The sequence below is a fragment of the Pinus tabuliformis genome, chromosome 9 (assembly GCF_031772625.1).
Source record: "Pinus tabuliformis cultivar Carrire ecotype Pingquan chromosome 9, CPIR1, whole genome shotgun sequence".
NCBI classification, from domain to species: domain Eukaryota; kingdom Viridiplantae; phylum Streptophyta; class Pinopsida; order Pinales; family Pinaceae; genus Pinus; species Pinus tabuliformis.
The window spans coordinates 1335218884-1335246742 of NC_142307.1; the positions used below are offsets into that span (position 1 = coordinate 1335218884).

The following is a 27859-nucleotide window of genomic DNA, read 5'->3' on the forward strand; positions in this document are numbered from 1 at the left end:
TTTTATTCAGCGAAAGACAAATTCTTACTAATATAATAAATAGCATAAGATTGCTTATTTTCCTCTTGTCCTAAAGCTGCGCCAATAGCCAAATCTGAAGCATCAGAGGAAATGTGAAAAGGCAGGGACCAGTTAGGACCTCTCAAAACTGGTACATGTACTATCTTTTCCTTCAATGTTTCAAAAGACTGTTGGCAAGCTGTGGTCCAAGAAAATTCACTATCCTTAGCTAGAAGTCGGAAAAGAGGGGCAGCTATCTTAGAAAAAATTTCAATGAATCTCCTATAGTAACCAACATGTCCTAAAAAACCTCTTACTTCCCTTTGAGTTTTGGGTGCAGGAAGATGCAGAATGATTTCAATTTTTGCTGGATCAACCTAGATACCTTTACCAGAAATCAAATGGCCAAGTACCACTCCCGCTTTGCACATTAATATACATTTCTTATCACTCAAGGTGAGATGGACTTCCTGACAACGAAGAAGTACTTTCTCCAAATTTTTGAGATCTTCCTGAAAAGAATCACCAAACACAAAAAAGTCATCCATATAAATTTCTACAAATTCTAGATCAGCAAAAATGGCCAGGACTGCCCTTTGAAAGGTAGCCGGGGCATTACATAAACCAAAGGGAAGCACTTTATAAGCAAATGTACCCCATGGACATGTAAAAGTAGTTTTATCCTGATCTTCAGGTGCAATCTGTATCTGGTTATAACCACTGAAGCCATCCAAAAAGGAAAAATATTTCTTTCCTGCAAGGGTATCAAGCACCTGGTCAATGAAAGGGAGAGGGAAATAATCTTTGAGAGTGGCTTTGTTTAATTCTCGATAATCAATACAAATACGCCATCTTCCATCTTTCTTAGGTACTAGCACTAATGGAGAGACCCACTGACTGTCGGAAATAGGATAGATAAAACCGGCATCCAAGAGTTTCTGTACTTCTTCCTTCACAATATCTCTTAGAGCTAGATTCATTCGCCTTTGGGGTTGTCGGACAGGTCGGGTTCCTTCCTGAATATAGATATGATGTGTACAAGTTTCAGGAGGAATACCCTTCATATCTTCATAGCCCCAAGCAAAGGCACTAAGATGGTTTTGCAACAAATTCACAAGCTGCTCCTACTGAGATGAGTCCAAATCTGAACTAATATGCAAGGATTTACCAGGGCTAATCTCAACAAGAGTAGTATTAGGCTCAGGAGTACTCAAGGGAGTGGTCAAATGCAGCGATACAGAAGAATGAGAATCATGATTATCTTGAAAATCTGGCTCAATGGCTCAAAATTAGGCATAGTGTCTAGATTATTCAGAAAATCTTGAATCTCATCTTCTTGTGAAGACCCAGTATAATGATGGATAAGGGAAATGGGCTGAGTCTCCTCATCACTGCTTTGATCCAACCATAAAGTATCTCGAAGGTCCTGAATGGATCTGGCAGGGGGTATAAGGTAACTTTCTTCCTAGAATCTCCATACGAAATATACATATCACCGGAACGACATCCAATATATGCATCGGCTGTAGCAAGCCATGGTTGACCCAAGATCAAGGGATGTCCTCCTACTGGGTTCTTTGGCTGAAGCACAATGAAATCAGCAGGATATTCCCAAGAATCTAATGAGATGATCACATCATCCAATACTCCTTCTGGCTTAATTTTAGATCTATCTGCTAATTCAAGCACAGTGGGAGTAGGGCGAAGATGAGATAACCGAAGTTGATCCATGGTTTGCTTAGTCATGACATTAATGGCTGCCCCCAGGTCTATAAGAACATTAGAGACAAGGACATTACCAATTTGAACTGGGACAACAGGATTTCGGGATCAGTATATTTTTCCATAGACACACATCCCGTCATCAACTCTGCTGCCCTACCAACAAATTGAATGGTTTGGGGTTCCAATCTCTTCCTCCTGGGTTTCTTGAGACAGAGTTCCTTAATAATCTTGGTACAAATGGGGATCTCTTTGATGGCTTGAAGCAAATGTATCTTAATGAAAAGATTCTGAAGCTCTGATGCCAAGCTAGTCTCAGAAATAGGCTCATTTCTTTCCATTACTAGCCTCTCTGGGAAGGGAGGCTGGTTGGAAGAAGATGGCAAGGATTCAGAGGATAAGGGCTGCTTAGTGACAGCTTTCGGAGAATGGTTACGAGTTTCCTCTTCTCCTTTCTCTTCATCAATCACTATAGGTGGTTTCTGATTTTCTGATGTTATAGTCCTTCCTGATCTTAATTGAATATCATGAACCCCAACTGGAATAGACTGGTACTCTAATGGTAAAGGTGGGTTTGTTACATAGATCATTTGCACTGCTTTATTATTGTTAGGATGAGGCATAGGTTAAGCAGGCAACTGAGGACGTCAAAAAGGTGGAGGTAAAGGCAATGGTGGAGTACACTGACTCAAAAGTTGAGGTATTGAATAAGGTGTATGCGTAGATGGATATGACTGCATAGATGGCTGGTAGGAATATGGAGAATGAGTTGGCCTTCTCCAACTTTGTTGCCATGGTTGACAAGGTTGCCCATGCTGATATTGATTCCCATACTGCCACTGCTGATTAGTGTTAGGATAAAAATATGCATGTAAATTATAACCAAAATAGTGTGGAGAAAATTCAGGAGCCATACCTGCACCTACCTGAGGCCAATTCCTTCTTGCTCCCATAGCATACAAGTATTCGGCTTCAGGCTGTCCCCCTATAAATACAACTTAAGTCCTGGTATAGAGGGACATTTTTCTGTGACATGGTCTTCTGCACAAATAACACACGTATTAGTTTCTTTCAAATTAAGAGGACACTCCTTAGGAGGATGCTTGTCTCTACATTTAGGACAGAAAATACATAATGACTCTTGTTCCTTCATGAGTTTTTGCTAAAATTTTAAAGAGTCCAACTGTTTGGTAACAGTATTCATTATATCAATTTTCATATTTTCCATTTTATTTTCTGGTCCAATAATCATAACATTAGTAGATTCAGTTTTTCTATTTCTATTTCGAGTTCCTCTACCGGATCTATATTGATTTCTTGAAAATTTCTTGCATAATTCACAAATTTGTTCAAAAGTTTGCTGAGAAATATCACCTTGTCCTAACAAATTTAAATTATTTCTAGCATTATCAGTAAGTCCTCTTAAGAACAAGGTTCTAATAGTACTAGGATCAAGCTTAAGTTTCGACCTTTGTAAAATATACAGAAATCTTTCTAGGTAATCTTGAAGAGTTTCATCATCATCCTGTATGATTGTAAAAATCTCATCTTGCATGTCCCGTTTTTTGCAATATTCTTAATATTTAGACAAAAACACTCTCTTCATCTGATCCCAAGAGGTTATAGTGTTTCCTCCTAACCCCATAAACCAGCGTAGAGTTGAGTCCTTGAAAGTAACAGGAAATAATCTTAACTTCTGAGCGTCAATTGAATAATCATAACTTCTACACAAAATATCAAACTCGAATAGAAAAGAGTCAGGATCTTCATGAACTTTACCATGGAAATGAGGGAGAGCTGATGGTGGAATATTCTTCATTTGCGCCACAGTATCAGGGTCCACAATTGGAAACACAAAAGTGGATTGTTCTCCACTTACCTAGTTTTCACCAGTCCCTTCCACATGATCTTCATGGTCCGCCATTGTTTCCCTTTTACTTGAACTGCTCTCAACAGGCTAAACCACACCTGAGCTGTTGTCACCAGAATCCAGGTGGATTGTTCCTACGTGATGGGTTTGAATTGGATTGGGCTTCCTGCTTACAGAAGGAGACCCAATATGAGAATTGTTTTCAGAATTCTTTCGGCCCTTAGTGGGCTTCGAACCCTTACCTTTTCTAGGCATTCATTTCAAAAAAGAAAGAAAAATAACAAACAACTTCTAATAAAAAATGTTGTCAGAAATCAATTAACACCAGTAAAATTCCTTCAAAGAAGCTTTTCCAAACAATACTGCAAAAATAAAGGAAAAATTACCTCTATTGTATAATCAAAAAATTCTTACCAAATCAAATCGCCTCCCCGGCAACAGCGCCAAAATGTTGGGTGCAGGAATTACACTTAAGCAAACTCCTCAACACTTAATTTGTCAACCCGGGGGATCCGTAAACTTAGAGACGAAGCACAGGCAATGCCAGAGATGGTATGAATCTTTCTAATATAAATCCCTACTTTCTTTAAAGGAAAGATTGCAGAATCAAATTAAAAAGAGAAAAAGGCAACTTGAACCATCAAAATAATCTAAGACTGGAACAAGGAAGAATGCATTTGCAAGAGGGAATTAAAGACAAAGAGCAATCGCTCTAGCTAATTATTGTCTAACTACTGAGTGTATGTTTTTCTTTAGCATAGACACTTAGCAGTCTCATCAGATGGGCCCTTAAACCTACTCCTTTAGAGATTTCCTTCTTGCACTAATCTGTCTTGTACTATCGTAGTCTGCTTGCACTAGTGCAGGAACAGAGATTTATGCAGAAGGTATAAATGGTGTCTTTACTAAAGGCTTTTTACTTCCTGCAAGGGCTTGAACTTTTCTAGGTTCAAAGCACTCAAATCCCGTGGCAAGAAACTAGTTCTTGCACTAGATCAAAGCTTCCTGCATTTAGCATTTAATTCTTAAAATGAGTGCTTAATTATTGCAAGTGCTATTATACTGTTAAATCAAATTGCACACATAAAAAGTGAATGTTTATGATCTTAACAGAGTGCAGGAATAAAGAAACAATCAATATACATTTATCCTGTCATAAGCATTTAATGAAAGAAAGAAGATTGCGAGAAGTAGACTAAGAAGGCTTGCTGCATCACACCAACGTGCACTGGTGCAAGTTCATTTCTCCTGCTTGGACCAGGCAGGGAAAACCAATCAAACAGAATTGTAGAAAAGGAGATATCACACCAATGTGCACTGGTGCAGGGTTATTTCTCCTGCTTGGACCAGGCGGAGGAAAACCAATCTAAAATCAAGTGCAGGAAAGGGAATTTATCTACTTCACACAATGGATCCGCTTTCACTCAGACAGGAATGCATGTGCTTAAAATTAAATCACACTTGACAATGTAAACACAAATTACAGGAAAAAGGGAAATGGGGTAAACGTGTTGGATTGGCTGGGCCCTAGCCAACCAACACGTTTCCCCTTTAAATAAAAACGTTGCTCAATACTTTAATCAATTCATCAGCTCAAATATAGAAACGCAATTTGTGAAACATGAGGCGGAGCTCCCTTTTATTAATTCACTGAGGCAAGTACATACGTTAATACATCGTCCAGCCCAGATTCGAGCGATAACAAAATACAGCAACTTGTTACCGCCTCTCTGGCTGTGTCTCTGTTCTATCAAAAACTTCCCTTAGTCCTATTTACATTCTGCATTATATAGATCTTTGGCCAAAGGGCAAAATAGATCATTCAACCGATTACATAACCAAACGCAGAATTTAGCTTTTCCGCCTTCAAAATTAGACAGTTAACAAAACTAGTCGTAGTCAATCTCCAGCTTTCGTTCTTCACAGATTCGATCTCGGCTACCTTTGGATCGATCTTGCTGTCGTGGTTGAAGCTGCTCAAAACGAGGCTGTGATCAAGGAGGCTCGAATCTGCGGCAAGGATTTGTTGTGCTAGCAACGGTGCAAGATCCGATCCTGCAGTAGGATCAGCGGTCACGGTAAGTACTCTAACTACCAAACAAACATTGGAGATATCGATAAGTTACAAAGAGTGATTAAAAGTAAGAAATCATGTAATAAATGATTAATTAATGCTAAGTTAAATTAAAAGTATGAAAAATAAAGTTTATATGAAATGTGTCACCGTGTTTAGACTGGTGCAAGATGAGGGTGTATAAAAGAGGTAAAACAGCGGTAAATGGTTATGATTTAGGAAGGGGAAAATGGCAAAAAGAGAGCAAATTAGGGGGCTAACAAGGATGCTTGCACGTTGCCTCACATGAGTTAGCATCATTGTACTTGCACATTTGTATGGAGATTAATATGTGTATAATGAGTTAAGGTTCTTGATGGATTGAGGTTATATAGCTTCAAATTTGCTTGGAGATTGTGCTTGAGCTGATATTTTGATGAGAGAAACGTCTTGTGGATAGTCATGTTTGATGGCTCATCTATTGCATGCTAGCATCATTTCAGATCAGGAATCATCTTTGTTGACTAAGGTAACCTACTTGGGAGAGTATTGTTATGATCATCTCTAGCCCAGATCTAAAATAATCCATTTTGGTCAATGGATATAATTTGAAGTTCTTAGTGCGATCTGGTTGTGTATCACATCTGAAGGCTTATTGAAGCAGCACCTTAACTATTGAGGATGCCTGGGAGTTGTCTATTCGAGACTACACTGAGTAATGTTGCAGCCCATCTTCTCAAGACTCAAAGCCATTTCATCTTATGGGGGTCAGTTTATGATAAGAATATGACTGCATATGGAATTTTCCAACCCATTCTCACCTTCAGATCGAGTTTGCAAATTGAGTTTCTACAATTGTAAATGTTGTTTTCTTATCTGGTTCCACACATTATCATTGAAGCACACCAGAAATGAGGCCTGATATTGTTCAAAGGGTCAATGATGGATGCCCAGACATCATTGAGAGTTATATGTTCTGAGATATGCATGAGTCCAAACAGAACAAGTACAAATTTGAAGATAGGCTTGATTTGGTGAAGTTCGTTGAAACAGTGCAACAGGAGCATTAATCCACATGCATCTGCAGAATCAAATTATGACAATTTCCTAGTCTGTTTACACCTCATTCCTGGGATCCATTTTTGAACTGACAACGAGCCCTTTAAGAATGAAATGCAGTGTTTCACTGCAAAGATTGTGGACATGATGAAGCAGGAGAAAATCTTTGCCTCTCAAGGGGGGCCAATTATCTTAGCCCTGATTGAGAGGGAATATGGCAACATTGATGGGTATTATGGAGCAGCAGGACAGTCATACATAAAATGGCAGCATCTATGGCTGTTGAGCTCGATAATTTTTTAAGAAGGCATTATATCAATGTATAAAATGCAAAATTTTGAGTAAAGGCCGACGTCTTCTAATAATTTTTAGGGATGATACATTCCTATGACAACAGCCACTAGGGCCAACCAATCATTTTTTTTATTAAGTGAAAAGAATAACATAATATATACACACCTTGTATGTCATAGAATAGTGCATCCATTCTGAGGGTTTTCGGAGCTACAGTTGTAATTTGGTGGAAGCATCTAGGTCTATTTACAATGCGTATTTAAAAGGACACCTGTAGCAAGAAATATCTCTCAGAATGATCAAGGCAGCATTCTTCATCAGTGTTGGGATAAGCCATGTTACCAACCAAAAAGTGGGAAACCCATGGGAGAATTTCTTCTCCTCCTTGGACAGCCAGCCAGCCAGCAGCCCTATTGATCAGCACTTGACATAATGCCATGGACCCTCCAGATCTTGCTCCGGTCATATTTCCTTCTCCCATCTGGCATTCCTTTTTGAAGAAAGGTGGGTCATCCATCGACAAGTACTTTAACCATTTCGTAATCATGTGTTTTTACTTATTGTTTTGGGGCATGCTAATATGAATCAAGGGGTGATCCAGATGATTGACCAATCCTCACTGTCTTCTTGTTACTTCACTTCACCTAGGTGAGGTGGTTAGCCTTTGATCCTAGACCAGTGGGATCTCCTTTAAGGCCTTAGGGTTATTGGAAGGGCACTACTAGAGAAAGTCTGATTAATATCAGTGTGCTCATGATATTCCATACTTACCACTTTCCAGCATTCCCCCTGTTCCATATCCAATCTTTGGGTTGGTTGTCATTGGTCATGGAATTGGCACCTCTTCATCCTCATCCTTGGGTTGGGCCAAAAAGCATTGCCTTAGAGGTTGATGCAGCTAAAAGAAACTTAAAAGCAAAGAAAGCCACATGAAATGCAAAAGATGGCTGTGACAAAAATTAGCGCATGAACAAAAGCCTAACATAAGCTCCACCCCTCACTAGCAATCACCTAGTTCCTAGAGCACTTGATGCTCCACAGATAAAAAGGAACCCTTTTATTGTCCCAACCCCGCTGAGTGATAAAATGTTAAATCTCTCAAATGAAAGCTCGGTCTCCTGAGCTATGCACCCATATCAAAGCATTATCATAAAGAAGTAAAAGGCAGACCAAAGGGGTGGAAAAAGCAAACCGAGGAAAGGGATAACTCATGCCTCCACGATTGCTCCCTCCTTACATCTAAACATTGAGGATGTTGGACCACAATTAGCTGGTCCCCTAGCTATGGCACCTTGCTTTGAACTCATGCCCACTCCATTACCACCATTTACATATGCACCTATAGATTGATGGGTTAACCTGGGACCTATCACTTCCCCTTGGGAGTTGAAAACACCTAATAGAGTTATCCATCAAGATATCCCTAACACAAGAGAGGGAACAGTTATACAAGACTTGGTCTAGTTATATATTTGAAGGTGATCTTTGTATGAAGTACTAGTTGTGCCCCTAACATTAAGTATGGTCCACTATGATGCATCCATTATTTTTTTCCCTAATGATTGTTGATTTGCACTCAATCTTGAAAAGGTTTTGTCAGGTGGTCCACATCACATCAACAAAGGCTTCTTGAGGTGATTGCCCCACCTCCTCAACAAAGTTGCAAAAGCTGTACTATCCAGTGTAGAGAAAGAGATTGACAATGATGGTGCACTTTTGCCTACCCAGAGCAAAGCATTGGTCTATTTAATGATTTCACATGATGCTTGCACCCCAAGGGACCCCCAGATGTTGAAATGTTAAGCCCATGATGCTTAGTGTTGGAGATATTGATGATGTGCCCAGTGGACCCAGGTTGCCCCAGACTGGCCTTAACACTATTTGATGGGCATCACTTGATCTAAAGTCTAGATGATGATGGCCATCCTTGAGATGACAAGGTAGGGCTTGTACATCAACATGGAGCCCCAACACTTAAGCTATTTAGTACCGCGTCACTCCTTTCCCCCCTTTGATGCTGACATAGGGCACCTTCAAGCATGATGTGTTGGCGTGGAGTGACTTTTGATAGCTTGTACATCATCCTTGAGACACTTCTTGGAGTATGGAGCACTCATTAGCCATTGTCTCATATGTTGATGCCCTACTGAGCTCTTTTCAAGGGTGACATCATACTTTTGGGGCATTTATTCCCATACGTGTGGGATTTTATGGCATATTTGTCTTGTTTTTTAGCTGAGGTTGGATTGTATCCTCTTTCTTATGGAACACTCAAAGTGAAATTGTCAATAGAGATTCTTAGTAATTTTATTTGTAAAGTGAGTGGGAGAAGGCTCATATAAATACAACCTCCCCCTCACTTTTATTTTCATCATCACACACATATAATTCGCCCTCTCTAAAAGAGAGTACAAACTAACTATTTTTTTGCTATTTGGGCATAATGTGATCTTCTATGGATGTGACTTGCTACTGGATGTGACTTTTGTTTGGAGACATTATTCTGGGATTGAAAGAAGTGCTATTGTAGAAGATTTTGTAAGTTTTATTGTTGATTATTGGTATTTTGCATGCTTTCATGTTGAAAGTAGGGGTTCTCTTGTCCGATGTCAAAATGCTTATTATTTATGAAACTTTGCTTTATAATTGTATGTAAGATTGTCTTCTTCATAGCCTATAAGAGAACTCTTTATGTGCAAACCTTATGATTAATTTCACCCCTCACAAGAATAATAACTAGGGTTTTAGAAGAGTGGATGCCTTAGAGCATCCCTCCTTACTCCATCATAATCCTTGGTATTTTGCTCCATTAATATTCCATTAGCCCTTGTAGGTTAAGGCTTTGGTCAAGGAGTGTGTTGGTCACCTCAAAATATAAATAAAATTCCCCTAAACTTTCTCTCTCCTAGATGGCTAGTACAACCGCTAGAGTTTCGCTTCAGATTTGCATATAGAAATGTTTTTTTATTGCTTGAAAGTGCCTCCAAATTGCAAGTTAGTCTATACAAACCCTTTAAAAACAAATTCTAGTTTTGTAGGTTGCCTTGCATGCCCTAGAAGGGATGATGTCACCTTAATTTATTGTTGTTTGTACACATCTAACAGCCCTAAAACCTGTTTGCTTGAGTTAGCCCTAGTGTCTATTGAAAACCCTTATTCCTTTCACGTTGAATATCGTTTGTATGGTTTTTCTTAAGTTGCTATATGTCATTGCATGCCCTAATAATGATATCATGTTGATTTGGGGTAGCCTTGGATGTGCTCTAGCCATGAAAATTGGTGGAGAGGCTAAACCACATGAGATCTCCAAGACCCAGAAATGGTTTGGACAGATTGTACTGGGTTTGGGAGATATTAAAATAATTAATATTTTTTATGGAGTTCCTAAATCTAAACTTAGGAAAAATAAAATATTAATGGGTATTAATATAAAACTGGGTTAGAAGGTTCCAAAAGTCATGGATCAAGCCAAATCTAATCTTAGCCGTTGATTAGAGATTTAATCTCGGTCGTTGAAGGACCAACGAAAAAAGTATAAGAAGAGGCTTGAGGGTCACTTGGAGAACACACCAAAGTGATCAGTCATTCATTTTGCTAGAGCGGGCTTGCTAAGCAAAGTTGAATCAGTGATCAACAATGAGAGGCACTGAGTACGAAGCAGAGAGGCAAAGTCAGTACTGAGAGACCAGCGCAGAAGCAGAGAGAGTGAGAGCAGCAGCCAGTCCAGGCTATGCAGAGCCCAACAGAGACAACGCAGAGGCCAGAGGGACTGCGTCATCCACGCAGAGGCTGTTGGAGTGACGCAGAGGGTCCCAGAGGCTGCGCAGTGCCTCAGAGGGCTGACGCAGGTCAGCAAGAGGCTAAGGCAGAGGCCAGAAGGGCCAGCGCTGAGCTTCAGTTGTGTCGGAGAGGGTTTCGTGGGACAGGTTTTCTGAATACCTGTTTCCGAATATAGAGGTATTGCTGCCGTGTATTTTTCTCTGTCGGGTGAGCCGATTAGGCACCCAGTTGTACTCAGAAAGACTGCATAATAATATAACCCTCTAAATAGCTGCACCAGTTTTCCCGCATTGGTTTTTTCCGGGGACATTTGTCCAAAAATAACGGTGTCACTTGTGTGTTTGTTTTCTTTCAGCTGATGATCTATAGATTTTGAGACTGTACTTGTGTTTATTTTCAGTATTTATATGGTTCAATAACTTGTTAAGTAATTAAACAAGTAGGTGAAATAAACCAGATAGTGGAGGAAGAATTTCTAATAGGTTAGAATTAGAAATTCCAACATATCATTCAAACCCTAACTTATAGCATCCTTGTTAACGATTTGACCTTAAAGAGCTTGAACCCTAGTTTTGAATACCTTGGTCATATTAGGCCCTACCAAGCCCTCAATCTATCCTTAGACCTTCAAAATAAGTCACCTTGGGCCCTAGTATTAGAATATCTTATGGGTGACATAGGGAAGCATCCCTTGCAATTGAAATCCTACTAAACAGTAGGAGGAAGGTCATTTAGGTTACAATGCCAATCCTTCCTCATTATTGTCATAAGGTCTGGCCACTCACCTAGTGAGTCCTGTTCACTGGATTTGCTATATTTTGCAACAACATGCCTGACAAGATCTGACAAAAGGAATAACTCTTCTTGGCCCTTCAAGGTAACTACCTTATGTTGGGATAGGGTTTCTCTCTCCTAGATGGCTAGTACAACCACTAGGGTTTCGCTTCAGATTTGTGTATAGAAATGTTGTTTTATTGCTTAAAAGTGCCTCCAAATTGCAAGTTAGTCTATACAAACCCTCTAAAAACAAATTCTCGCATTGTAGGTTGCCTTGCAAGCCCTAGAAGGGATGATGTCACCTTAAATTATTGTTGTTTGTACACATCGAAGTTTCTAACAGCCCTAAAACTTGTTTGCTTGAGTTAGCCCTAGTGTCTATTGAAAACCCTTCTTCCTTTCCTGATGAATATTGTTTGTATGGTTTTTCTTAAGTTGTTATATGCCATTACATGCCCTAATAATGAATATCATTCAAACCCTAACTTATAGCATCCTTGTTAACGATTTGACCTTAAAGAGCTTGAACCCTAGTTTTGAATATCTTGGTCATATTAGGCCCTACCAAGCCCTCAATCTATCCTTAGACCTTCAAAATAGGTCACCTTGGGCCCTAGTATTAGAATATCTTATGGGTGACATAGGGAAGCATCCCTTGCGGTTGAAATCCTACTAAACAGTAGGAGGAAGGTCGTTGAGGTTACAATGGCAGTCCTTCCTCATTATTGTCATAAGGTTTGGCCACTCACCTAGTGAGTCCTTTTCACTGGATTTGCTATATTTTGCAACAACATGCCTGACAAGATCTGATAAAAGGAATAACTCTTCTTGGCCCTTCAAGGTAACTACCTTATGTTGGGATAGGCAAGTAACCACAAAGGAGAATTATGAATTCAAGAGAAGTGGTGGTGTCTAAAGACATTGTTGCACTGAAGCATGAATGATCTCCATGATCCCACAATGATAGACCAATCCAAGGGATCATCTATAAAAAGGTTTGGATGTGGTCCAAACCAACAACCTCGTGGCCGTATTATTGTAATCGTCCATGAACACTGAAAAGGGATCTAAAAATATGAATGTAGACATGGTGAATAATATTTTGACAAGATGAGGGTACAAGAACCCAAGGTTCCAACATCCCCCTCCCCCCAGCTAAGTTGTTCTGACTGCAAAATTTGATCAAAAATGGTGCAGCAATACACTTGAAGAAGTTTGAAACATTGTCACCATCAACCATTAATCTTTATCAATGAAATTCTATCAAGGCAGGCATCCAATTCATCAAACAAGTTGCAAAAAACTGCTATTCAAAAGCACAACCCCAATCAACAAAACAACGAGAAAACATCGTCCAGTCAATCAATCAACTAGACAACAAGCAACCATAGGCAATCTTTGTCATCATTAAACATTCCACCTTAAACACAACTGAAGGAACAGTTGTAATCGAAGCTTAGTTAATGAATAACTTAGTCAAAACTCTTGGTCGATAAATATACCAACTGAACATTCCAATCGATAATGATTCTTGGTCGATCCTTGATCAACCAACTCCAAAACATTCAATCAGCAAGTGAGCAGAACAATGTACGGTTGTACGACCAACAGTACAAAACAATATGAAGTCTGCAAACGCCTGCTCAAAAGCTTCCAAGGCCATCCATCAATCCAACCACAAGCAATCCTAATAGTCAACATTGGTCCATGGTTCAACCTTTCACGATGTTTTTGTAATGATTTGAATGCATAGTTACCGTGATTTTGATTCCTAGGTAAATTCCTTTGATTCTTATGAGGGTGATGATATGGTTCACATTCTGTTCTTTCCGCTCAAACCCTGGTGTAGTAACATTTTCATCTACAATGACATTATCAGCCATCTTATCAATCTACTCAACATGATCAATAGGAGGCTACTCTTCCAAAAAATCAGTCTAAATTCCAATTCCAACAAATGACACTCTTGCACTCAATAAAACCAGGGGTAGGCAATGAGTCAATAGCAACAACATATCCAAGACCTGCTCTAGATGTTTGCACTTCAGCAGCAGTAGGAATGGCAATGCTCTGTCCATTTTTCCCAAGTCCCCCTCGGGTATAACCCATTTTGCTCAGTAGTCAGGACACGGTACCTAGTGTATTTTTCAAAGCTAGAAGAAACAACATTAGTAGCCAATAGAGCATGTGAGTCGATAGAAACATCAATATCATTTGTCTTACAATCAGCTTGACTACAAGCAATATCAGTAGGTGAGCTTAGAAGCTCAATAGCAATAACAATCTGAAATTCACTAAATTCTAGCTCAAGGATTTGTTTGCAAATGTCTAAGTCTTGAACGGCCTGATATTTTTCAATTAGCTGCAACAACCAGGAATCATGGTTTTCCTTCAAAGCTTGATACTCATCAAAAACTATCAGTAACTTCTTGAAGAGGAGCAACCTATGCATGAAGCTCATCAATAGAGGCCTGCAAATGGACAAACTCAATAAACAAGTTGGGAATTGGTCTCTTCCAGCCAACAAATTTCCTCTTTTGAGCCAACATTCTCTAGATGAGAGACAACTTTGACTTCCTCATCCAGATCCTCAATAAGATATGATTTGCCATCAAATATGTATGCAAGATTCTAGAAAAAAGTTTCATGGTTCTCCCCAGGACATCACCCCTCTTGAATTTCTCGTCCATAGCAATCTGCAACATGATAGCCTCAACCTTCAGTTGATTCTCCAATCCTGAATTCTCTGTCTGCAATAAGCCAGCAATAGGCTACAAGGTAGTAACCTCATTCAATGTTGTTAGAACTAAACCATTGACCAAACCAGCAGCTCCCCAAACCAAGAACCGACCAAAACCGAACCAAAACTGATAAAAAAATCAAACCAAAAACACAAAATATTCAAATTTTAAACAAATACATATATATTCATGTGCATCCATATGAATCCAAACCATTTATACACAAAATAGCAGAAGTTCTGATTTATATAGCATGTAAGGGTGCACAGGACCAAAATAACACAGTGCAAACCATCTTTAAATCGAAAATATATCAACAAACAGGCCCTAGATGACCTCTAGCATCCAAAAAAAAAATCATGCTACAATAAATACCTGCATATTATCAAAACCATTGCCCATATTGGGATCTTCATCATCAATATCACCCTCTAAGCATTAAACTAAGATAGAAAAAGCTTAGCATGTCATGTCAATATTTTGTTTGAGTGATGGGTACATTTTTATTAGGGTCATGATAGAAGAGTTCAACAATCAATGTCACTAATATCAAGGCACATAGCGGGGCTTGGTGCTCTTGATTAAATGCTAATTCCATACTCTCGTACATGAGAAAATTCAATAGAAACATTGCAGCTACCCCAATCATCAAATCCCAAAAAACTTGTCAAGCCTGATAGATTTTGAGTGGGATCTAAAATACTACTTTTTCTATATGAAATCCAATGAAGTCAAAACCACTCTCAAACATCCTGAATCAATTATTCGTAATGTTAAAAGTTTAAGTAAAAGGACAAAAAGGAAATATAATGGAGAATGACACTTTTTTTTTAAGATTTTAACATTGCCATTAATTGCATAGCATTAGTAGGGGAATATGGTTAAATGCTAAGCTTCCCCCCTCACAAATTATTGCTTTAAAAAAATTGTGTTCCTGATACTAAACAAGCCTTTTCTAGTCTGTGACGCTAATTTCCCTCAAAAATGGTCAGATCGATTGGTTCAGTCTAATCTGATCTAGTTCTGACAACACTAATCTCATTACAAAATTTATCAACAGCCTTCTTGTCACAGAGCACCTGCAATCTTCTACCCATTGTAAACAACTCAAAGAGGAGTATTCGATCAATAATCAATGGTAGAACAACCTCCAATGCTATAGCAAGAGCGCTAACCAATCAACTAAAATAATTTTCATGAGATCAAGGAATCCCACAAGAAAAAAAACCGACATAGTTAATCCACATTTGCTCACCTCAATCTATCAAAATATCTCTAGTCAAACAAGAGCCAGCACTCAGTCGAACTCTCCTCAGTGGGCCATGCATATCCAATCAACATCTGATTGGAAGGAGCTAAAGAAATCTAGTCTAGTCAATGTATAGTTAAAAAAAGTCATCGATCAACTCAGACACATAAAAGAGACCCTGCAGCTCAGCAATCTACAGTGGGCAACAAGATTTCATAATTCTGGTCAAACCTTCTAGCAAGTCCACAAGCAACTGGGTGTATCCTAAAGATATTTGAAAAGGTCGATGGCCAATCAAAAGAGATAAGGTCAACAGCCTCTTCGAAACTAACAGCAATAGATGGATATATAGTCAAGTTGAGCAAATCCAATGATCGTTGACCTCAATTAATTTGACATTTAGCTTCTACAAGACAACCAAATTTTCTATTTGGTCGAATCCCTCCTTACTAACACTTTCTAGTTAGTTGAAACCCTCCTTGGTCACACTTTCTAGTTAGTTAAAGCCATGGAAAATCCATTGTCAAAAATTGGTCAAACAAACCCTACGTCAGTCGATCAAACTATCGCCAATCAGTCGAATGACCCTCCTCTATGCAGTTGACCGACAAAAGAGCCACTAGTCAAGCAAATAATGTGATGTACTGTCTCAATTCTCTCCAGTAAAAAAAACTTCAAATCTTTGTCGATCACATAATCTCCCTTAGCATTCCTCCAATGTAGAGCAGTCACGGCACTTCAAGACTCCAAGAAATGCAAAGATCACTTCAAGTTGAATCCTCCAATTGTCTAGATGATGTGTGTTAAAGTCTATGTGTTCTAGTCTATCAAGATGAGCCACAGGTGGATCAACTGATGTAGCCACAATGCGAGTCATTTTGACTCCCTAAAAGCAAGAGTCTAGTGGGCATCTTCCTTCATGGATTCAACGGTCCTACATCAAGTGACCTAATGGTAGCGCCTAAAGACACCATTGCACTGAAGCATAAATAATCTCCATCATTAGTTTATCTTACTACAGTCATGATTCCAGGATTCTCTTAACAAAATGAAGGAGATTATGAAAAATAAAAAAGTGCTTTGTTGAGAACATTAAAGATCGTTTATATTGTATTGGTTCATGATCATGTGTTGACAAGCCCCAAGGAATTGTTGAAGAATGTAACTAGTGTCGGTCTTCATAATTGTATTTCAGTCATTTTGTATTGTATTTGTCAAAAGAAAGAAAAAGAAAATTTTATTATAAATCAAATTGATTTATTAAAAGCATAGGTTTCATGTTTGGGTCAATTGTTTTTAGGTCAAAGTCTCCATTGAAGACTTCTAGGGTCTATGTCAAGTGTCTTTGTCCATGTCATAATGTAAAACATAGCGAAGGAGAAGAAGGTCTCTCCCAAGCATATGAAGTCGAAATTCTCTCTCTCTCTCTCTCACATGTGTGAAGTTGTCAAGTTGTTGGAGAGGCCGAAAACTGCAGTACTAAAGCTGGGCCGAAATTTTGTAGTTGGGGGAAAAAAGTTCTATAGCTGGGAAGCCGAAATTCTGGGTTGTTGTTGGGTTGAAGCTATTGGATAAGAAGAGACTACTAAATCAACTTGGAAGGCCGACTTGGTGGAGGAGGAAGGTCTATTGGTCTAGGGTCTTGGTCTCTCTCAATTTGAATTTACTGAAGAGTTCTGATGGAATTTTCCCCTATAAAGGGGTTTTAGCCAGCGCTGAGTGCCCACTTCTGGTGTCCCTGATTTTCATGTTTTTGCTTTGATGATTGCTTGATGAGAAGAACATAAAGAAAGAACATAAAGAAGTTAATAAGAACATAATAATATCACAAGTAATTATCAATATAAGAAAATCTTTCTAACTTTCCAATTTTCTAACATGGTATCAGAGCTAAGGTAAAGACGGAAGAAAAAGGCAGGTTGAAGATCTATTAAGGAAAAGGAGATCAAAGGAAGGTCATTAAAGAGAAAGGATCATATAAAATAAGCCTACTATCTACAGAAACTATGCCAAACTCAATGAAGGGAAAAAACAAACTAGAAGGAGCTTCCATCTACAAGGCATGGCAAAAGAGGATAGATCTCATCCTCGAAAAGAAAGTTTTGGATTTTGTTCAAGGAAAAATCAAGAAGCCTATAAATGAAACAAGTGAAGCAAAGAGAGCAAAGTTCAGAGAAACCAAAATCTTGGCTATGAACCTAATAGTGAATGGAGTTAAGAACAACCTAATTCCATACATATCTAACATAGATTCCGCTAAAGAAATGTATGAGGCTCTCTCAAAATTATTCACCATCCATAACATTGGTCAAATAGCAAGCCTCAAGAATGAATTAAGGACTATTAAGATGACGAAAGACGAAACTGTATCATCCTACTTGATAAGATATCTAGAATCAATGCCCGAGATTATTTTGACAGGGATCAAGCCAACTAGCCGTTATTTTCCACTTGGGGGATTTATCTATAAATTAGAGGTCATTTGTGTCTCAAGTCATATGATGTTTGGCTAATGTAACTCTGTAAAGCTGATGTAAAGTTATTGTCCTGCTGGGAACATTTTGAATAATCATAATAAAGACCTTGGGGTGCATTTCATGGTCTCTTTGATCTATTGATTTGTGATATGTGTTGGGTACAGACATTCCTATATTGTGCTTTATAATTTTTATTGAATCGTTTTTTCATGGTAGGTGATAAGAACATTCTATTGCTAAGTTGTGGGCTTATCTTACGTGATCTGATTCATTGTGTGTTCTAACAGTTTACTTTTCAAAAAATATATAGTGTTTGCAAGTTCCCCAACCTTTGGTCTCCAAGTTCACAAACTATGGGGAATAGGTTGACTGTGTTTGGATCCTAAATATTTTTATGGTTTTTCTAACTTCGCTAAGGTTGTGGTTTGGTATTTATCTTTTGAAATACATTTAGCCATTTACCAAAAAATTACAAAAAAATGGTTTCTCAAAATTTCTCTAAAGCATTGTACACATGTATATTTTGTAAATATATTTGTAAAATAGAATTTTGTAAATAATTTTATTTTCTAACACTTGTTTGTAGCTGGGGTTTTGGGGTTTTGGGATTTATTTTAAATTTTTGTATATATTAGGGTTTTGGGTATTTGTGAATTCATTTGTGCAGGTGAAATCAAAGGCAAATAGTTGGATTAGAGCTAGATCTAGGCCCTTGAGGGTAAGATCTAGCCTCTACAAATCTTTGCAGGGCTAGCCACTGAAGAATTTGCAGGAAAATTGAAGATCTTAAGCAAATTAATTTTTTGGCGAGGGTTTCGAAATTTTTTAGGGCCATAAGGCCCAACGTCCTCCTCCAACTTCAACGTCAACCCTCCTTGCCCCCGCGTCCCCCTTTTCAGCCTCTTAGAGGCTAGCCATAAGCCCTTAAGGGCCTCGACCTCCCCTCTAGCCCTCACCATGGGCTTTTAAGGCCATTTTTGGCCTGGTCATAAGCCTAAAGGGCCTCTGCCTCCCTCCTAAACCATAGATAGCAGCCCTAAGGGCATGTCGTGAGATTCTCTAGCCCTGTTTCACTCTCAGCCTCCTCTGTCCTGCCCTCTACTGCCTCCTCCACCCTCTCGGCCCCCTCTTTTCCCCTTGTGTCAGCGTCTTTGGCCTCTTCCCCTAGCCACTAGGCCTTCTAGGCCTCTTTAACCCTAACACTAGCCCTATTAGGCCTAGCATTAGCCTTTCTTGCCCTAATCTGCCTCTCCCCCATCCCTGGTTGGTCTCTGAAATTTTGGACTAAATATTGGTGGGTTTTGCAGGGATGAATTCACTCAAGTTTGGTGTTTTCAAGTGCCAAGTACATTGAAAAAATTTTGGCAACTTGGGCAAGCAATCTTCAAAGCTTGAGCCTAGGGTTTGATCTCTAAACCCTCCATTTTCCTCACTGTTTGTTACAGCTCTCTAAATCATTCATAACAGTGATAAAATTCATACTTAAGTGCCCTAAAAATCACATCTAAGTGGCCTAAATACACTAATAAATTCATGGTAAAAATTTACTAGTCATTTGGTAAATTGGGCATTGTTTCTTGGGCATAATTCTTAATAATTTCATGACTGATATCTCTGCATAAAAGTGTGATCAGATCTGATATAATCTGAATCTACATCTTAAGAGGGCTAAAAAAACTCATAATTTCATATTGGCAAACTTGTTTTGGCATTTGGAAATTTTTGGGCACATTTTGACATAAGTTGTTGCACTAATAGCTCACTGTAAGCACATTTTTCTTACTGTTGTCATAAGTGTTTTTAGATCTGATATAACACTGAATAATTTATCATAAGAAGGATTGATTAACTTGTGTTTCCACTTGGCAAGTCATTTAGTATATCATTGATCATATTTGGTTCTTACATGCTTGTCATTTCTTGGATCTAGAGTGATTTGCTTATTGTTTTCTTAAAGGTTAGTAAGTACTCATTCACTAGTGATTCTAACTGTTATTATGAAGAAGCTTGTCTTAACATTGAAGGCTAACATTTGTTTGTTTCTTGTAAGCTCATTCATAACCTCTAAGCATCATTAATTTCGCACCAAGTAAGCACTCACACACCATGATCCGAATTTAGACAAGAACGCAACATCTTACAAATATAATCATAAATACAGAGATGCAGCAGAAAAACACTTCATTTCATTAATAGAAAAATATTGAACTATGCTTACAAACAAAATGGAAATAAGATAGCTCCGGCGATGATAGCTTATCTCTGAGAAGAGATGTGGTGGCTACATGCCTCTAAACTGTGTTACAATGAAGATCAAGGGCCTATTTATTATTGGAAAACATGAGAAAACCCTAACCCCAGGAGATGTAACACCAAGAGTTTGTAGGCCCCATTGGGGGGCAACCAACTTCCCGGGGTCGTAACTTGGTCATATTATCTCCATGTTGGAAAGGTCTCTCTGAATACTACAGGTTTTGCCACAAGATTGGAGTACTATAGATTAGAATTGATTCTCCTTACTTGATAATTACTTGTGATATTTGTTGGCCTTTTATTACTTTTAGATTTAGCTCTTCATCAAGCAATTACCAAAAACATGAAGATCACAAAGATACAAGATATAGGATCCAAGCCAAGGAAAAACCCCTCCAAGGAGAAAACCCAAAAAGAATACTTCTCTTCTTATAGAATCAAAGCAAAATGAGACCTGCAAGACCCAAAGACCAAAGTAAATATTCCTCCCAAGCACCAAGTCAACACTCCAATAAGATCTTTTCCAAACAAGTCAGAGTCTATCAAGGTCAACGAAGGTCAAACTCTTCAAAGTTTGCTTCTGCCAAAACTTTGTCCCTACAACTCTTAGCCTCGCAACTCGCATAAAAACCCTAATTCTCTCACACTTGTGGGCAGAAAGATCAAATTTTAGGCCTTCTTCCTTCACTTTGACTTCTCCTTTTTTCCTGAACTTGTGAAGTGTCTCCAAGTGAATCGAAGTCTCATGCTATATATATACACTTCTCAATAGGTCAAAGGGCCTCTTCTAGGCCGACTTTTCCTTGGCAGGGTCAACTTGGTCTTGGAGGACAAAATGTCTTTCTAGACTCAAAAATAATGATTTTATTTTGTTACAACAATTCCAAATAGCACTACAATACATGACAAAAATTCTCCTTTGACTCAACAAGCCCTAAAAGCATGAAGAGCATGCGTTGACCTAGACTTAAAGCATGAAATCCATGCTTTAATAAATAAAAAATATTTCTCTTTTTATATAAAATATATAATGTCATGATTACAAAAGTCATTATGAAGACCAAATATAGTTACATTATAGATCAAGCGTTGGTATCAAGGAATGGTGTGCCTACCCTCCTAAATCATCTCAGTGATCTCCATCCTCATCTAGGCTCTCGAACAAGGCAACGTCCATCAAACAGGGTCAAGGCCAACCTAGGGCCAATCTAAGTCCATCTAGGCATCATCAAATAAGCCAATGCCTTGGCTCTCAAGCTCTACATTTAGCATCAAGAGGTACACCAAGAGGTTAGAAACCATGTGGAAGTTGCTCAATGCCCAACACTCATATCTAGGGGGCAACATTGGGGCTACAACATCAGATCTGCTCTCAAAACAAGACAAAACATCCTATTGGATATGTCAAAGTGGAGTCAAGCCATCCCTCAAGGGATCTCTACTATATGTGTAATACCACCTAAAACAAAATTCTCAAAATCAAGTGAAATCAACATCATTAGGGACACAAAACCATTAAAGCATCATAGTGAACCACATCTAATGTTAAGGGCCCATAAATACTTCACACAAGACTTACCTTAAAATGTCTTATTAGCTCAAGATTTGTAAACAACTCACTTACATTAGGTAAGCATGGATTACCATGGACATACTATATCAATCAATGCCCCCTATTAGTGCACCTCAATAAGGCCTTAGAGGAGGTCCCACTGGACTAAGGCCAAAGGCTAACCTCCCAAGCAAAGTGTAGGAACAAGGATACAATCAGCAATGGTCAATCATCCAGTTTGCCGCTTAATTCATATTAATATCCCCTTAACATTAAATGAAAGCATATGATTGTTAAATTGGTTAAAGTACTTGTTGATAGGTGACCCACCTTCCTTCAAGAAGAATGCTAGCTGGGAGAGAACAGAGACCAAAGCAATAGGTGGAGAGCTCTGACATAAAGCTATCTGAAGACCATTGTAGGCCTGCTGGTTGGCTGGCCGTCAGATGAGGATAAAAAATTTCTACTGTGGGTTACCCACTTTTGGTGGGTAATAGGACCTATCATGCAATTTGATTCACCAATATTTCATGAAACAGAAAATCATACATGTTTATATAGCTACAATTCTTATACAATCTTTAAGGATTTAAGGTCTGCATAATGTTGTCATCATAATGACTCAAGTGACTCTCAATTGTATAAGTCAATCCTAACATCCTTCTTTGTTTTATAGAAGAGTATGCCTTAGTGCCATAAGCACAAGCATTATCTGACTCCAGAAACTCTCAAGGAAAGAAAAAGAATGACCATAGAAACATATGATTTTAGGGAGTCTGAAACATTGGCAAGTAAGTAATTACAGATTAGATAGATATTGTAGTCAGTATAAGCCTTAAGGTGATCAGAACCATGAATTTAAAAGAATAGAAGACAAACATGTTAGAACTTTTTCAAAACTACTAAGAGTTGACTATTGTGATCTGTTCCACCATCTGCAAGGATTTCACATAGGCATGAATTCTTTTTGCAAATCCCATCTACCGGTTCCCACTATCCCTCTTAGTCTCACTCTCTATCTGTCAGGGGAACTCCACTATCTACAATGAATTTCACAGGGCTAATAGAAGAGAACACATAGCTTGACTGAAAAATATGCTATGAAACTCGAATGTGAACAGAACCCTGCCTTGACCAGCTACCAACTATAGTACTGGATCTTTTAGTTATGAGTTGTTTTTCTCCACCCCTCTTAAAAATGATGCTTTAATTGGTATGAAACCACAATTCTTGGTTGTAATATGAAAGTTGAAATGACCACTTTATTGAATTGTGCAAGATATTTCATGTCTAAGATGTCTAAGAACACTTACAGTGAAGACAAGTGAACAGGCCTTAGTAAACAATGTGTTATGCAATTTTTTGCAAAATTTAACCCTTGAAAGTTTGAAACTCAGTCTAGAGTCACTATACAAATACTCAGAAAATTTTACTAAAGAACTGTGTTGCGAAACAAATTTTGCTAAATGCAACCCTTGAGAACTCACTCGGGTCATTGTTAGCAACAAAATCAAAGCGCAATACATTGTAGATTTTCAGGCAATATTTTAAAGAAAATTGTTTCTTGGGACAGTTCACGTAAGTATGCATCTTCTGCATTTACCACAATGTCTCATGATTCATCTAAATTGCATGCATAGGTCACAAGCTTAATCATTATTAGGGAAGCTGCTAACAAGATTCATATCCTTTTCAAGCAATACTTGCCTGAAGATGCCCAATCATCATGTTTGATTCATCTAATATTCACATGCCCCACATAGTTAGTACACCATTGGACATACACACGGCATTCATTTTTTCTTTTTTCATTTATCCAATCTAGACTGTGGTTGAGAGAACCTCTCAAACATGTTTTTTCATGACCAAGTTTCATGACATAGGGACTATTCCAAAGTCCAAACTGATTATTCATCTTATCCATTGAGCATTTGCCTGTTATTAGCTTTTGCAAATGCAAGCTCTTTTACCCTTACCAGCCTAGATCCATCTTAATTCTGGATCTACCAAGTCCTAAAAGAGTTTTGCACCTCAAGAGATTTGATCCCTCTTGGTGCTTGCTAGATCCAAAGTTAAAATGAATCTAAGCTGGTAGAATACATACATATATATATAGGCTGGTAAAAATCGCCAATAGTAAATTGACTATTTTACATCAATTTTATTATAATTTTTTTTTTTTTTTAATTTTACTGAGTCAAAATGTTTACATAACAGGACAGAAGAGTACCTCTCAGCACAATAACAGGAAGCACTGACTCCATTTGACATTTTCAAATCCTGCATGACCCATTGCAAGGATGCAGCTAACCGTGACCAGATTGCATATTTAATGATCTACAAATGGGTGAAATTATTGCAAATAGGCAAATAGAGATCTGTTGTAGTGAGGAAAATAGTGACGGTACAGGAGGAGGTGTAGCCAGGATTAAACTTTTGATCTATTAGTACAACAGTGTGGTAATTTTCCTTTAAGACCGACGAGGTTGTCAATATTGCAGTCATAGCAGTTAGAGGTTTGGTTTATGGAGGTATCAAAAAACCTATGTATCTTTGGCTAAAGGGAGATTGGTAATATCAAATATTACTTTCCTGTATAGATAATAAGTTAAGTCAATTGGGTTTATCTTAGGTGGTTGGGAAGAATTATTATCCCCACCCAGTTCAATTCCCACACATACATGTTGAGCTCGTATTGAGCATATTGTTATAACCACTTTGAGCCTTCTTGTTGACCAACCTTTTAAGAATTTACCCTAGGTACCATCCTCAAAATGAGGAGAAATACTCCAGGGTTTTCCAAGGCTTTCTAATAAGTTGAGATAAATTTACTGATGTCCAACAAACGACCAAAGGTAGGTCAACAGAACTACTCAATACATAAGTGGTTATACAAAGTCGGAGTGCAAAGGCCACTCCCATAAAAACAAGAATACGTGCTAATCTAGAACACCTAAGCACAACTATCACAATGCCAAAGAAGAAGAAATACAATGGCTCTAGAGCCGAGTACAAAGAGGCCTCAATGCTCCAAGGACTTGTCATCAGACAAAGGAGAGAGTAATTCCTCCTCTCAGAGGGAACCTCTCCTACCATCCAAGGCTGAAGGAAAGAAACTCTGTATGGAAAAACGGCCGAGGAGATGGATCTGGTCTGGGTGATGTCTCTCTCGCTGGAAAAGGTGGCCCACTACTGGGAGCTGGTAAAATGGGGCTGCCTACTGGTCCCGCGTGAACTAAGTCAAAGACCCCATAAGACAACTCTGCATGGGTCTCACTGACAAATGCTGCACTGCCTCTTGGAGTCCAACATATCGAGTAGGTGGAATGTCGCTGCACACTGCCTACCTCTTGGAGCCCCTACCTGGAAGCATCGGGAAGAAAAATGTGATTCTGTGAGTAGTGCCTTATAGTGTCCTTTGAGAACATATGTTTTGCTAAGTTAGCACAGACAGTTACAGACGTTCCCTAATGTTGTATTGTCTCCCAATGTATAAACTTTGATTAATAAACGTTTTACCCTGTTACGTCAATAGTACTGAATGATAATTAAGACATCTTTTTACCAATCAAATATAAATAGACCTATATTGATATGTCCACATCTTAACTGCAATCAGCTGTAATAATGCAATTATTCCAAAAACTCCAAGTCCACATAAAGCTATGAATAAGTAGAATCATCCATATAAGGAAATATAGAAGAAATTACCGCGGATATTAAGTTCAGTGATTTGTGGTTGCTAAATGCTTACCACCACTGCTTTGATTGCATAATCCCAAATTCCTAGCAGGTTAGAAGTGTCAACAGTCCCGGATACAGTTCTGAACGATACTGATAGAGGTATTTCCCTCAGAAAGCTTTTCACATTCTCATTGCACTGCCCACACTAAGATGCATCATCTACTATTGCTGTACCAAGAGACACTAGATGTTCCTACAGTTCGCAGTGGATGAGATTTGTCGTGTAGAATAAGTTTCTAAATTAAAATGGCAAAAAACTTGACATCCCATCTCTAATGTTAGTTAAAAATATAAAAAATGAACTCGCCTAGATCGATCCTAACTCTAATATTTTAACTAGCAAGTGGATTACACCTGGTTTTTGTAACGTTGTCTCTGTGCTTAATAGAACAGAGATATAGATGGATCTATGCTAGTTTGAACTTTGAAACCAAAATATATTGCAATCTGACTCATAAATAGTTGGCTCTGGTTAAATGTAGATTGAGAAGAGAAACGCGTATAAGGAAAATATTATTAGGGTGTTTTCATTGGTTGAATGTTATACTATGTGAAGTGATCACGTCGGATGCTGAATCCATTCGTGCAATGCAAATCTGCAATTTAAGTCGACTTGATGGTAAATTTCCGCAAAATATTTCATTACCCGAATCCAGATTTGGGCAAGTTGGCTGGTAAATTTCAGCAAAAATTGCATTGCCAGATTCCAGATTTAGGCAAATTGGAGAGAGGGCAAAGGAGGTTCAACCATTACACTTGTCTCTAATGCGGTAACGTGTTTCTTCCGGCAAAGTGTTTCCATTGATTGGTATATTATCAACAATGCCAATTACCAGGGTTCTATTTTCATTGCGGTATCCCGCAAACACATGACAAGGGATGACGCTGCATCTGGCATATAAATTTACCAAAGGAACTTGTGTCATGAGGTGTAACCCCAATCCTTGAGTATATTTCTCAATGCAACTTTAAAAAGGGACTTTTGTTAAATATTTGCTAACTGCAATCTTCTATCTTTCTTCTATTTTATTGACTGTGTCAATCTAGGCACCGCCATAACTGGTTTCCCACCGTTCAACCATTTTTAGGGTTTTCTTGGCCAAAAGCCACACGACAAAACCTAAACCATGTGCCCGTCAAAATCAATTCTTAATCCAGAGATCGCATTCGCCCTCTAATACATAGGGATTGAAATCTAAACGAGGCCGCATTCTGGATCATATTAATTGGGAAATAGGAAAGTTATTTTACCAGCCGAATGCTACATATCTTTCCTGGCCTAAGTAAATTTGCAGTGTCCAAATTCCACCAATGATTCATATAGTGTAAATCAAATGGATAATGGAAAACCTTCATCAAATCCTAAAACCATTCAACAAATACGAAGGAGAAGGTCTGAACCTGGATGTATAAATAGAAATCTCCGTCTCCTTCAATTACTATCAGGAACGACTACCTGAATTTCTTGTTTAACTTAAGCGGCGAAGATTGGGCTGTGTGTAAAGGTTGTTGGAACCGTGGAAGAAATTTATACATGTGTTTTCCAATGTCCATTTTGCGAGTCGTCTAGGTAGGCGAGGAATTGCCCCGAATTGTCAAAGGTTGGAATTTGGGCAGAATTATTTCAAAAAATCTTGTAGATGTAGTGTTTAAATCATGTTTTTTTTGGTGGAAATGGTTTCAACACCATTAAAAAAATTTCGGACACCTAAAATTATGAAATTTAAACTTGGATTTACAAAAATCTCTACCGAATTTTTTCAAAATATGATCGGAATATCCATAGCTTTCTGACAAAATAAACATAATATAAGTATAATGGTTAGACTACGACTTTTGGGAATTTGAAATTTCACCGACAATATTTCATAGATATCTATATTAAATATTGTGAAGAGTAGTATTAGTGTACAAGTAGTTTAATTGATTTTTGGTTGGAATTTCCATTTTTTGCCAATTTGAAATCCCACCAACAATATATGTTCATAGATATTTATATGAAATATTGTGTGGAGTATTAGTGTACAAGTAGTTTAATTAATTTTTGGTTGGAATTTGCCAAAAGAATTGTGGTCAAGTCTTGATTTATGTTATTTAAACTGGTTTTTTATTACATATATGGATTCAGCACCGTCAAAAGTCCATCGGGTATTTCGATTGTGTAGAGTTCATTCGTGAAACTTGTGATTTCAATTAAGGACCAACTCACATCCACTTCAGTGTGAAACGGGACGGTGGAAAAGGCCTAAAGAAGCTTGGGAAGAAAGAGTGTGTACATTTTGCACGTC

General features: G+C 38.3%; 1 protein-coding gene across 4 annotated transcripts in view; it reads right to left on the reverse strand.

Moving 5' to 3' along the window:
- LOC149153449 (transcription initiation factor TFIID subunit 7-like) overlaps nt 1-27170 on the reverse strand; it is a 102900-nt gene extending 75730 nt beyond the window's left edge. The window contains exon 1 of one of the 4 annotated variants that reach the window (XM_089438672.1): nt 26973-27170. Coding sequence is in view for 1 of the 4 variants with exons in the window: in XM_089438671.1 (XP_089294797.1) it covers nt 14224-14260 (37 nt within the window). In the remaining 3 variants the exon portion in view is untranslated. The other 3 variants (XM_089438673.1, XM_089438674.1, XM_089438671.1) reach the window with 3 other exon arrangements.
- Nucleotides 27171-27859: the final 689 nt, after the last annotated feature.